The sequence below is a fragment of the Callithrix jacchus genome, chromosome 10 (assembly GCF_049354715.1).
Source record: "Callithrix jacchus isolate 240 chromosome 10, calJac240_pri, whole genome shotgun sequence".
NCBI classification, from domain to species: domain Eukaryota; kingdom Metazoa; phylum Chordata; class Mammalia; order Primates; family Cebidae; genus Callithrix; species Callithrix jacchus.
The window spans coordinates 75,041,955-75,055,988 of NC_133511.1; the positions used below are offsets into that span (position 1 = coordinate 75,041,955).

Genomic DNA, 14,034 nt, shown 5'->3' on the forward strand with positions numbered 1-14,034 from the left:
AATACATATTTATGCTATTACATCATTAAAACCAGTGCCAGTATTTTCCCTTTTTTTTGAGATGAAGTTTCACTCTTGTTGCCCAGGCTGGAGTGCAATGGCGCGATCATAGCTCATAGCAACCTCCACCTCCTGGGTTCAAGCAATTCTCCTGCCTCAGCCTCCCAAGTAGCTGGGATTACAGGCATGCGCCACCACACCTGGCTAATTTTGTATTTTTAGTAGAGACAGGGTTTCTCCATGTTGGTCAGGCTGGTCTTGAACTCCCAACCTCAGGTAATCCACCTGCCTCGGCCTCCCAAAGTGCTGGGATTACAGGAATAAGCCATGGCACCCAGCCAGCATTTTCTTTATTTATAAATACTGTCTGTTTATGCCTTTGAAGCACCCCACATGCCCTCTCCCATTCACCTTCCCACTCTAAAAGCAACCACTTACACAATGAAACTACAGAAAAACAAGAAAATTATTATCACCTATATTTTTAACCCTAAAATATATGGTTTGGTTTGCCTGTATATATCTTTTTTTTTTTTAATGACAGGATCTCTCTCTCTTGCCTAGGCTGGAGTGCAGTGGCTCAATCATGGTTCACATAGCCTCAACCTCCCAGACTCAACTGACCCTCCCACCCCAGCCTCCCCAGTAGCTGGGACTATAGGCACACATGTTTCTTTTGTGATTTATCTTTTCCCTTACAAGACTGGGTCTTACTATGTTGCCCTGGCTGGGCCTGAACTCCCAGGCTCAAGTAATCTGCCTACCTCAGCCTCCCAAGTAGCTGGGATTATAGCTGTATGCCAATTCTCCTGGCTTGCAATTTTTCACTCAAGTTTATATTTCTGAAATTCATCCACACTGACGTGTATAACTGTTATGCATTTCCATTGTTGCATAGCATTCCACCATATGAATATGCCACAATATGTTTATTCATTCTCTTACTAATTGGCTTTGGGTTGTTTCCAGTTTGGGGCTATAAAAGAATGCTGCTGTAAACTTCTTGTACATACCTCTTGGGACATGCTCCAAAAGTTTCTCTAGGGAATATATCTAGGAGAAGAATTACTAAACAATACTATACTGTTATCCAAAATTATCATACCAATTTATACTTCCAACAGCCTGTTGCCCTATGTGCTAGCCAATACTTCGTGATGTTATGCTGATTACTATATTTCTCCAATTCTAGATGCATATTTTCTCACAATATTTAACATGTATATACTTGATATGTATTTCACAGTCATCATTGGCTAGGAACAGGAAGTTGTCACAGCCAGGTCATGCATCTCATGACTTAAGAATTTTGACAGTCCTGGCCAGGCATGGTGGCTCATGCCTATAATCCTAGAACTTTGGGATGCCAAGGTGGGCAGATCACTTAAGGTCAGGAGTTCAATGCCAGCCTGATCAACATGATGAAACCCTGTCCAACTAAAAATACAAAAATTAGCCAAGAGTGGTGGCACACCCCTGTAATCCCAGCCACTCTGGAGGCTGAGGAAACAGAATTGCTTGAACCTGGGAGGCAGAAGTTGCAGTGAGCTGAGATTGTCACTGCACTCCAGCCTAGGTGACACAGTGAGACTCCATTGACAGTCCAACCGCTTAGAAAAAGAAAATGCATAAATGCAGCATCACCAATGTTCTTCATAGTACAAAGGCAGAGGAGACAAAATTGTATGGGGAAAAAATTATAGATATATAATTTTAAATAAAAAATTATAATTACTCAGAGTGAACTGACAGAAGTTTTATACACACACACACACACACACACACACACACAGACTCTGGCCACAATGCCTGGCCAGAGTCTTTTTATACACCTGAATTTAAATTATCAGTACATATATATTAATCTAGCTTTTTTTGAGAGAGAGGGTCTCCTTCTGCAGACTTGACCTCCAGGGCTCAAATGATCCTCCCACCTCAGCCACACAAGTAGCTGGGACTAAAGGTGCACAACACCATACCCGACTATTTTTTTTTTTTTTTTTGGTAGAAATAGGGTTTCATCATGTTGCTTACGCTGGTCTCAAACTTCTGGGCCCAAGTGATTTGCCCACCTCCACCTCCCAACGGGCCAGGATTACACACATGAGCCACTGTGCCCTGCCAATCTGGCTTTAAACAATAGTAATTTCTTCTACAAGAGACAGCATATTTTATTTCCTCCTATAAATGAGCACCACTTTATCCTATAAATGGGCACTGCTTGGAAACTAAAGTGCAGGAAAATATTTTTATTCCATTGATAAATAAATAGGATGTAGTAGAGACTGAGTGAGTTGAAATGCCCTAAAATTATGGTATGCTGACTTGGTTGAGATTCTTTTTATTAGAAAAGATATTTAAATTCATAACTAAAACATTAAAAATTAAGAATGAATGTCTTTGTAGAACAGAGAAAAACATACAAAAAATCTAACCTATAACTGAATGACACATTTTAGCCTGGCACATAGTAGGTATCCAATAAATTTCTGTTTCTAGATATAAGTTATTACCATTATCAAATTAAAATAAAGAGGCAAAAACACTTGCATATACATAGGACTAATCTGTTGAAGTAAGAGTGAAAACTAGTCTGATTTTAAAGTATCGTAAAATGTCGAAAATTTAAAACTATGCTTGTAACTTCAGCTACTCGAGAAGCTGAGGTAGGAGGATCACTTGAGCCCAGGAGTTCAAGCCTGGGCAATATAATGAGATCCTATCTAAAAAAATGTTTTTTATTAAATTAAAAACTACATCTCTTTCGTTTATTTTTACAGAATATACATTAAGTTTATATCAAGCAAAGCATGCATGCTCTCAATTAATGGTATGTTTTATTTAAAACAAATATACCTAACTTCAAATTAACAGGATCTTAAAATTAGTACTATCTCATTGCATTAATGTTTTTTGTTTTTAAGACAGGGTGTCGCTCTGTCGCCTAGGCAGGAATGCAGGGTGCCATCACAGCTCACTGTAGCCTTGACTTCCCAGGCTCAAGCCATCCTTCCACCTCAATCTCCCAAGTATCGGGGACTATAGGCATGTGCCATCATGCCCATCTTAACACTTTTCTAAAGACAGGGTCTCACTACATTGTTCAAGTTGGTCTTGAACGCCTGGGCTCAAGCAATTCTCCTGCCATGTCCTTCCAAAGTGTTGGAAGGTATGAGCCACCACACCCAGCCAACAGTATTTTTAAAATACAGAGGGAGTGGTTTAAGCCAATCCTTGGTCTTACCTTGGCTGCTAAGAGAAAAAACACAAACACAGAGGTGTCCACAGCTTACCTTATTGCGGCATTCCTTCAGCAAGCCCTCTACAAACTTCCAGTTGGTCTGGGCAATCACTGATGGAGAAAGGTTGGACAGTTTGGGCTGCCGGATGGTGCTGCCCATAGTCCTGGCTTCCTGGATGTACTTCTATATCAAACAGAAAAATAAAGACCTTTTGTGTCCATGCACATAAAACAAAGGTCACCAGTACTGATGGGTGACTGAAGAGGGCACTATTTTTTCACACTTTCTTAGCTGCCTCTTTCTAGGCTCAGATAGGAATAAAAATGTTTAATTTAATTCTTGTATTAAAGGGAAAAACTGAGATAATATAATGATTTCTGTCTTAGCTGATGTAAAGCACTCCCTGAATAGTATAATTACCTTTGATTTAAAGATACAGGAGTTGCCGGGTACAATGGCTCACAGCTGTAATCCCACTTTGGGAGGCTGAGGTGGGTGGATCACCTGAGGTCAGGAGTTCAAGACCAGCCTGGCCAATATGGTGAAACCCCATCTCTTAAAAAATATACACATATGTATATGAAAAGATACAAGAGTCAGGCGGGGTGCAGTGGCTCCCACCTGTAATCTCAGCACTTTGGGAGGCCGAGGCAGGCAGGTCACAAAGTCAGAAGTTCGAGACCAGCCTGGCCAACACGCTAAACCCCATCACTACTAAAAATACAAAAATTAGCCAAGCATGGTAGCATGCACCTTCAGTCCCAGCTACTCATGAAGCTGAGACAGGCGAATCACTTGAACCTGGGAGGCAGAGGTTGTGGTAAGCTGAGATAGTGCCACTGCATTCCAGCCAGGGCAACAGAGCAAGACTCTGTCAAAAAAAAAAAAGACAAGAGTCAAAAAACACATGGCTACAGCAAATCTCAATCTCTGAGTAACACTGAGAAAATAATTTCCCCCACCAAGCTGAGAGGAATTTAACTCCTCTGCCCATATCAAAGATATCTGCCCTTTCTATCATAAAGTATAAAATTAAGGCCTGGAAAATAAGATTGCACACTCAACAATTGCAATTATTTTGTATAATGTGCTGGTGATTCTGCATATCTGTTTTAACACAGAACTCACATCAACAAAGTAAAATGCACTCTGATATCCTCTCAGTAGGTTCATGACCAACATTTTTACCCTAAACTTCTCCCTTCCCCTATACTTATTCCAATGGCATAACTCTGTCCATTTTATCTTAGGGCCTCTTAATCTCTCTCTACTACCAACCCTCAAGATTAGGGTCCAAATACTATTACTTGGACTGCTGTTACCTGTCTCCTAACTTGCTGGCTATCTCCATATCCCCCTCCTAGAAAATATTCTGCCCACAGCCTCCTTTACACATCACACTCTAAATTTTAGATCCTACCATGTCCTCTACTAGAAATGTTCTTCTTACAGCTCCAGGGAGATGAAAAAGAAAAAGGCAGGGCTCAGTGGCTCACACCTGTAATACTGGCACTTTGGGAGGCTGAGGCAGGTGGATCATGAGGTCAGGAGACCAAGACCATTCTGGACAACATGGCGAAATCCCATCTCTACTAAAATACAAAAAACTAGCCAGGTGTGGTGGTGCACATCTGTAGTCCCAGCTGCTCAGGAGGCTGAGGCAGGAGAATCACTTGAACCCAGGAGGCAGAGGTTGCAGTGAGCCAAGATCACACCACTGTACTCTAGCCTGGTGATACAGTGAGACTCTGTCTCAAGAAAAAGAAAAAGAAAAACAGCCAGGAGCCATGGCTCTTGCCTATAATCCCAGAATTCTGGGGAGCTGAGGTAGGTGGATTACTTGAGCTTAGGAGTTCAAGACCATCCCAGGCAACATGAAGAAACCCTCTCTCTACCAAAAATACAAAAAGAAATTAGCCGGGCAGGATGGCGTGCACCTGTGGTCCCAGCTACTCAGGAGGCTGAGGTAAGATGATCACCTGAGCCTGGGAAATGGAGACTGCAGTGAGCCCAGATTATACCATTGTACTCCAACCTGGGTGACAGAGTAAGACCCCATTTCAAAATAGCATAAAAGCTTCTCTAACAATCCCATCATTCTCCAAAGCTGAAAGAAATGCTTGCTCCTCTTCCAAATTATCTTGGTTGACGATGACTCCAAGTAGAAGTAACCTCTGCTTTCTCTAATCAGTAATCAAACATTGGTTTGTCCCTCATATGGTCATTTGAAAAGATTATTCTCCTGAAGTTATCTTTATACCCGACTTTGCTCCTTTAATCAACTGGTATTCCCTGAGGACAAGACTGACCTCTTTTGTCACCTTTGTATTTCAAAGTGCTTACCTCACTTTTTTTGCTTTAGCAAAGAATTCCTTGATATCTCAGTGATACAGTTTGGGTGTGTCTCCATCCAAATCTCATCTTGAATTGTAGTTCCCACAATTCCCACATGTTGTGGGAGGGACCCAGGGGGAGGTAATTGTGTCATGGGGGTAGGTCTTTCCTGTGCTGTTCTAATGATAGTGAATAAGTCTCATGAGATCTGATAGTTTTCTAAGGGGGAGTTTCCCTGTACAAGCCCTCTCTTTGCCTGCTGCCATCCATGTAAGACGTGACTTGTTCCTCCTTGCCTTCGGCCATGATTGTGAAGCCTCCCCGGCCATGTAGAACTGAGTCCATTAAATCTTTCTTTTGTAAATTGAAAGATTTAATGGACTTTATCAGCAGCATGAAAATGGACTAATACACTCAGTGATTCTGACCAAGAAAAAGGTCAATAAACACTGCTGAAAATAATAATGAGGAAATTAGGTGGAAGACTCAGACTTTTAAAATGATACAAATAACCAAAATTCCTTATGCTACTCTCACACACACAAAAAAAAATCTAAGTGCAACTGTATCCTGTAAATCAGTTGTTAAAATTTTAATCTATTCATTAAAAAAAAAAAAAAAGCAAAGGGAAAATATGTTACTTATTTTCCAATTCACTGAGGTGCCAGACAGTGAAAACAGTATGCCTTCTTGGGTTCTATCTGTGCAAGATAAAAATTACAAGGTCTTTTCTCAAAGAGAAGTTACTGAAATAGGTTTCTGAAGTTAACACCCATTTTGACAACTTCTTTGCAACTAAGTAAGGCAGGGTCTATATTTGAAATTTATAACTAGAAATTTGAGATTTATAACTAGAAACTTAAGAAGCAAGTTACAGTAGAACTGAGAAACTCAGCTTATAAGCAGTGAAGATTCAGGAGGTAAATTCAAGAATCTTGGGTTTCCAAGTACCTGACAATAATGTTCCTCTCCTTTACTCTTTTGAAGAAAAAAATGTCAAGATTATCTATTTTTATTTAAAGTAAGAAACAGAAGGGAGGAAACACACTAACAAAACTAACTTCTTTCTGGGCCAGGCGCGGTAGCTCACGCCTGTAATCCCAGCACTTTGGGAGGCTGAGGCAGGTGGATCACCTGAGATCAGGAGTTTGAGATGAGCCTGGCCAACATGGTAAAACCTCATCTCTACTAAAAATACAAAAATTAGCCAGATGTGGTGGTGGCACCTGTAATTGCAGGTACTAGGGAGGCTGAGGCAGCTACTAGGGAGGCTAAGGCAGAAGAACTGCTTGAACCCGAGAGGTGGAGGTTGCAGTGAACTGAGATCACTCCACCGCACTCTAGCCTGGGCGACAAGAGCGAGGCTCCATCTCAAAAAAAAAAAAGAATTAAAAAAAATTAACTTCTTACACACACACACACACACACACACACCAATTTTTAAAGGATTTCTCCCAAGTTTCTTTTTCCCAAGAGTCTTAACTTCTGAGGTTCCTATTGAACTCCCCAGGGAGTATCGTACATGAGTAATTACAACATGTTTAGTAGCTAGCTGCAATTTGCAAAACATCCTACATTCTGATTTGTGATAACCCAGGCCCAGCATCAGATATCAGGAACCAGACCTATTATTAACCTTTCTTTATGGGGTGAGGTCATTGCTGGGATATTTGAATCAGACCAGAGAACAGGAAATGAGAAAGAGAAGGAGTAAATAGCACGATAGCAAGGTCATCTTTGTCATTCTTAAGGTATCTTACCTCTCTCTGGTCATTATCTAGACGCAAGTGTTCTGTGTGCTGTTTCTGCCGATCTTTCCGTCTCCACTGGGCAGGGGCATTCCTTTTTGTCCATCTAACACAATCAGAATCAAAGCAGGCAATTAAGAATCTCTCACTTAAAAAACAAGGTCAACTAACAGGAGAAAACATGAATGACTAAGGGCCAATGCCGGACACAGGAAATGACAAAGTCACCAGAGACAGCTCAGAGACCTTGAAGAGCAGATTAAAGATGAATGACTGGACATGAGAGAGAAAACCCCTCAGGGAATATGTCTCTCCTGAAACATCTATAAACACTTCACATATAGATCTAAAACTATACTCATTTAACTCTATATTGGCTTTAGATGCAATAATCTCCAAAAGTAGCTAATGAGTAATTCTGCTTAGGTACTTTTCAATTCAGGTTCTGATTATTTCAACTGCCATTTATTAAAGACAATGCTAGCTTGCTATTCAATTCGATCCAGGCATGAGGTGATTTTAACCCATCTGCAGCTTTTTGCAGGTCCTGGACATATAGAGCTATCCCAATCTGCATAGTGGAGGCAGGAACTGAAAGATATTCTGCCACATATTTTCTTGTTCAAATAAGTGAACAACCTGGATAGTCTGGGTCTTCTCCATATTTGCTTTACAAAATTACAAAGTCTTCTGGGGACAATAGCCCTGGCCCAGAAACTAGATGACCCTAGAGAGTTGGATCAGTGAATCCCTGGGGTTGACTCACTTGTTGCTGGCTGGCCCAGTGGAAAGTACATCAGACTGCAGCTTAGGGAAGAAGCCTGGCTCATATTTCCCTTGTCCAATCTTCATGTCAAGTAAATGTGGATGAATTGCGGTATGATCAATTTTTGCCAGACGCAGCTCAATTGCTTTCTCTGGATGAGAATACACACATACACATAAACACACACACAAATTAAGTCAAACATTTTTTAAAAATCTGCTACTCTTCCATTTCCAGCCAAGATGGAGTAAAAGGGACTAATTTTTTACTTTCCGCCTAATAGGAAGAAACCCATGCAGAATATATAAAACGATAAATTTCAAAACACTGGACATCAGGCAATGAAGGACAGGAATCCCTGAGAAACAGGTAACGAAGTAATGCCTACAACTATCCCAGCTAACCGCCTAGAGAGTTTCCAGGCTGTAGCTCAGGGAAGGGAAGCCAAGGTGGACTGGTGGACTCCCTGAGTTAAGGAGACCAAGGTGGCTAGAGTTCCTATGAATGGTACCAGAGAAGAGAGAGAATTCAGGGGATCTGCAGGGTATTCAGCAGGGTAATGGATCAGTTCACGCAAGTAAAGAAACTACTCAAGGCTAGACAAAGACTCATTGGAAAGAATTAGAAGAAACAACACAAAATGCTCATATACGGCTGGGAATAATGCCTGTCTTCACCTGCCAGACTGGGAAACCTAATCACCCATTGGGCACTGAGTAAAATACTCAGAGGGCCTTGCCACAGTAGTGGAGAATTAATCTCAGCCTAAAGGATTCTCTGGTTCTGCCAAAGAAATCTTAAAAGAAAAACAAAAAGAAATCGAATTATTTCTAAGTATCTTAACTACATCCCAGAACAAAGATTGAGAATATTTGTAGGAATACAAAAATGTCCAGAACTCAAATAGTAAAATTCATAGTGTCTGACATCTAATGAGAGATTACCAGGCATGCAAAGAAGCCAGACAATACAATATATAATGAAAAAAAAAATTAACACAAATGTTAGAGGTAGCAGACAAGGATATTAACAGTTATTATAGCCATACTATAATATTTGTTTAAAAATTAACTAGAAAGGCTAGGCCTGGTAGCTCACGCCTGTAATCCCAGTGCTTTGGGAGGCCAAGGTGAGCGGATCATTTAAGGCCAGGACTTCAAGACCAGCCTGGGCAACATAATGAGACCCCATCTCCAAAAAATAAAAAATATGAGCCAGACATGGTGGCACACACCTGTATTCCTAGCTACTCAGGAGGCCAAGGCCAGAGGATCACTTGAGCCCAGGAGTTTATGGTGAGCTATAATTGCACCACTGCACTCCAGTCTAGGCAACAGAGTAAAACCTGGTCTATTTAAAAAAAAAAAAAAAAAAAAAAAAAAACGAGAAACACGGAATACAAACTTCTAGAGATGAAAGCTATAATATCTGAGATGAAAAATACATGGGCTGGGTTAAAAGCAGACTCAAAAATGCAGGAGAAAAAAATAAGTGAGCTTAAAGCCACAGCAACAGAAATGATCCCAAAGAAATCACAGAGAGCGAAAAAAAATTTGTTGCCATTAAAAGAGTATCAACAGGTGCTGGGATAACGTTGAGCAATCCCAGATATTACATACATGTGTAACTGCAGTCCCTAAGGTAGGGATTGGGAGAATAGATAATTTACTAGAAGAAATACTGGCCAGAATTTTTGCAAATTTGATGCAAACAAAAAATGCACATATCTAAAATTCTCAATGAACCGCAAGCACAAGAATCATGAAGAAACACACCAAGCCTCATCATAATCAAATTGCTTAAAATCAGTGATAAAAAGAAAATCTTAAAATCAGCTAGAGAAAGTAGACATTTTGAATAGAGAAGATCAAAATTAAGGATGACAGTAGATTTCTTATCACAAAACATTGGAAGTGTGATATGATTTGGCTCTGTGTCTATACCCAAATCTCATCTCGAACTGTAATAATCCCCACATGTGGTGGGAGGGACCTGGTGGGAGGTAACTAAATCATAGGAGTGGTTTCCCTCCTGCTATTGCCCTGACAGTGAGTGAGTTCTCACTAGATCTGATGGTTTTATTAGCATCTGGCATTTTCCCTCCTGGCACTCATTCTCTCTCCTGCTATGCTGTGAAGAGGTGTCTTCCACCATACTTGTAAGTTTCCTGAGGCCTCCACAGCCATGCGGAACTGAGTCAATTAAACCTCTATCCTTAATAAATTACCTAGTCTTGGGTATTTCTTCATAGCAGCATGAAAATGAACTAATTACAAAGTGAGAAGACAAAGGAGTGACATCTTTTTTTATTTGAGACAGGGTCTCATTCTGTTGCCCAGGCTAGAGTGCAGTGGTGCAATCTTGGCTCACTACAACCTTCACCTTCCGGGATTCTTGTGCCTCAGCCTCTGAGTAGCTTGGACTGCAAGCACGTGCTATCATGCCTGGCTAATTTTTTTTTTTTTTTTTGTATTTTTAGTAAAAATGGGGTTTCATCACATTGGCCAGGCTGGTCTCAAACTCCTGACCTCAAGTGATCCACCCGCCTGGACCTCCCACAATGTTGGGATTACAGGCCCGAGCCACCACTCCTGGCCTGGAACAACATCTTTAGAGTACCGAAAGGAAAAAACTATTAACCTATATTCAGGGAAAATACCTTTCAAATACAAAAGGACTACAAAAGCTGAAAGAATTTATCACCAGCAGATCTACACTACAAGAAATGTTAAAGGAAGTCCTTCAGACAGAAGGAAAATAATACCAGATAGAAGTATGGATCTACAGAATAGAAAGAAGAGCACCAGAAATGCTAACTACACAGTAAATGTATTATATTTTGTACTTTTTATTTAAATCTCTTTAGAAGGCAATTGACTGTTTAAACAAAAATGACCATGTAGTGTGAGGCTCGTGACATATGTAAAATAAATGACAATAGCACGTAGGCTAGGAAGAGAGAAACGGAAATAAGAGTTTTGTAAAGTTCTTTTTTGTTGTTGTTTAGAGATGGGGTCTCACTATGTAATCCAAGTTGAACTCAAACTCCTGGGCTCAGGCAATCCTCCCGCTTCAGTCTCCCAAACAGCTGGGACTACAGGTGCACATGATTGTGCCTGGCAGTTCTCTACAGCTCTTATACTACGTGGAAAGTGATATTATATCACCTAAAAGTAGACTGTGATAAGTTAAATGTGTACTATAAATCCTAATGCAACTACTAAAAATAACACAAGTTATAGCTAGTAAGCCAACAAAGTAGATAAAATGAAATCATTAAAAAATTGAAAATATTCAATTAATACACAAGAGGGCAGAAAAAGAGGAAAAGGGAACAAAGAACAGATGGACAAATAGAAAATAAACAGAAAAATGACAGGCTTAAACCCCACAATATCAATAATCACAATAAATGTACACGGTCTAAAGACCTCAGTTAAAAATCTGAAACTGCCAAATGGGATAAAAATGCAAAACCCAATCACATGCTACCTACAATAAGCACCCTTTAAATATAAAGACACAAATAGATTTTAAGTAAAATAATGAGCCAGGTGCGGTGGCTCATGCCTGTAATCCCAGCACTTTGGGAGGCTGAAGCAGACAGATCACGGGGTCCAGAGATTAAGAGCATTTTGGCCAACATGGTGAAACCCCATCTCTACCAAAAATCCAAAAAAATTTAGCTGGGTGTGGTAGTGCATGCCTGTAGTCCCAGCTACTCAGGAGGCTGAGACAGGAGAAACACTTGAACCTGAGGGCAGAGGCTGCTGTGAGCCAAGATCATGCCACTGCACTCCAGCCTGGTAAAAGAGTGAGACTCCTTTTAAGAGAAAAAAAAAAAAAAAGGTAAAACAATGAAAAAGATATACCATGCTAGCCCTAGTCAAAAGAAAGCTGCACTTTGGGAGGCCAAGGTGGGTAGACTATGAGGTCAGGAGTTCAAGACCAGCCTGGCCAACATTGTGAAACCCCATCTCTATCAAAAATACAAAAATTAGTTGGGCATGATGGCGCATGTCTGTAATCCCAGCTACTCAGGAGGCTGAGGCAGGAGAATCACTTAAAGACGAGAGGCGAAGTTGCAGTGAGCCGAGATCACCCCACTGCACTTCAGCCTGGGTGGCAGAATAAGACTCTGTCTCAAAAAGAAAGAAAAAAGAAAAAAAAAGAGGCTGGGTGTGGTGGCTCATGCCTATAATCCCAGCACTTTGGGAGGCTGAGGCAGGAGAATTGTTTGAACCCAGAAGGTGGAGGTTGTGGTGAGCTGAGATCGTGCCATTGCACTCCAGTCTGGGTAACAACAGCGAAACTCTGTCTCAAAAAAAAAAAAAAAAGAAAAAACAGAAAGATAAAAAAGGAAGCTGGAGTAGTTATTATCAGACGAAATAGATTTGACAGTAAAGAATATTACTTTGAATAAAGAAGGTTATTTCTTTCCTTTTCTTAGAAAAAAAATTAAAAATTAGCCAGGCATGGTAGCACACATCTATAGTCCCAGGTACTCAGGAAGCTAACGCGAGAGGATCCCTTCAGCCCACTAGTTCAAAGTTAACAGAAAACCATGGCCACACCACTGCACTCTAGCCTGAGCAAGAGAGCAAGACCCCGTCACCATTAAAAAAAAAAAAAAGAAAGAAAGAAAATATCAATATAATTTACCATATTAACAAACTAAAGCTAAAAACCATATAATTATCTCAATGGATACAGAATAAGCATTTGACAAAATTCAACATCTGCCTCAGATAAAAACTCTGAACAAACCAGTGACATCCTTAACTGACAAAAGTTATCTATGAAAAACTTAAAGATAACATCATTCTTATGGTAAATGTGCTTTCTCCCTAAAGTCAGGAATAAGATGCCCACTCTCACCATTTCTATTTGACTTTGTACTAGATGTTCCAGCCAGTGTAATAAACAAAAAAAGGGGGGGGCGGGGAGAAATAAAAGGCATCCAGGGTGGTGGAAAGGAAAAATAAAACTATCATTATTCACAGGTAATATGACTATCTATAGGGAAAATCTGATGGATGTACAAAAAAGCTATTAATGGGAAGTTTAGTATGGTTGCAGGACACAATATAAATATACAAAATGCTATTATAGTTCTATATACTAGCAATGAACAATCAGAAATTAAAATTAAGAAAGTATTACAATAGCACCAAATTTATATAACACAAAACAACTTACAATACACCAAAAAACATGAACTACTTAAGGAAAAATCTGATAAGACATATAAAACCTGTACCCTGAAAAGTACATAATGCTGTTGAGAGAAATTAAAGATAACATAAATAAATGGAAAGATATGCCATTTATGGATCAGAAGACTCAGTATTGTTAAGATGTCAAATATCATTCAAAATCTCAGAGGCTTCTTTGCAGAAGTTGGCAAGTTGACTCTAAATACATATGGAAATACAAAGAACAAAGAATTGCCAAAACAACTTTGAAAAGAAGAACAAAGTTAGAAGATTAACACTACTTGACTTCAAGATTTAACATAAGCTACAGTAATCATTTAATGCAAGCTACAGTAATCAAGACAGTGTGGTACTGGTATAAATAACAGATCAATGAAACAGAACAGAGAATCCAGAAGTAGACTAACACATATACAGACTAATAACATTTTGACAAAAGCATAAAGGCAATTAATTAGAGAACAGATGGTCTTTTCAATAGATGGATATCTATATAGAAAAAAAAATGTCATAACTTAAAACTACTTACAAAATTAACTTGAAAAGATCAGAGACCTGAATGTAAAACTTCTACAAGGAAATATAGAGGAAAATCTCTATGTGACCTTCATAGGTCAAAAATGTCTTAGACACAATAAAAGTATAATCCAACTAATAAATTAAGCCTCATCAAAATAAAAGGCTTTGTTCTAAAAAAGACACTGGTAAAAGAAATTAGGCACACACAA

At 39.6% G+C, this 14,034-nt stretch overlaps 1 protein-coding gene across 3 annotated transcripts in view; it reads right to left on the reverse strand.

Annotated features, from left to right (window-relative positions):
• DENND5A (DENN domain containing 5A) overlaps positions 1 to 14,034 on the reverse strand; it is a 123,655-nt gene that overhangs the window by 22,905 nt on the left and 86,716 nt on the right. For all 3 annotated transcript variants that reach the window (XM_017977895.4, XM_017977897.4, XM_002755025.6), the window contains 3 exons: positions 8,091 to 8,241; positions 7,337 to 7,430; positions 3,294 to 3,425 (listed from right to left, as the gene is read on the reverse strand). In XM_017977895.4, coding sequence (XP_017833384.3) covers positions 3,294 to 3,425; positions 7,337 to 7,430; positions 8,091 to 8,241 — 377 coding nt within the window. The remainder of the gene's footprint in view (positions 1 to 3,293; positions 3,426 to 7,336; positions 7,431 to 8,090; positions 8,242 to 14,034) is intronic.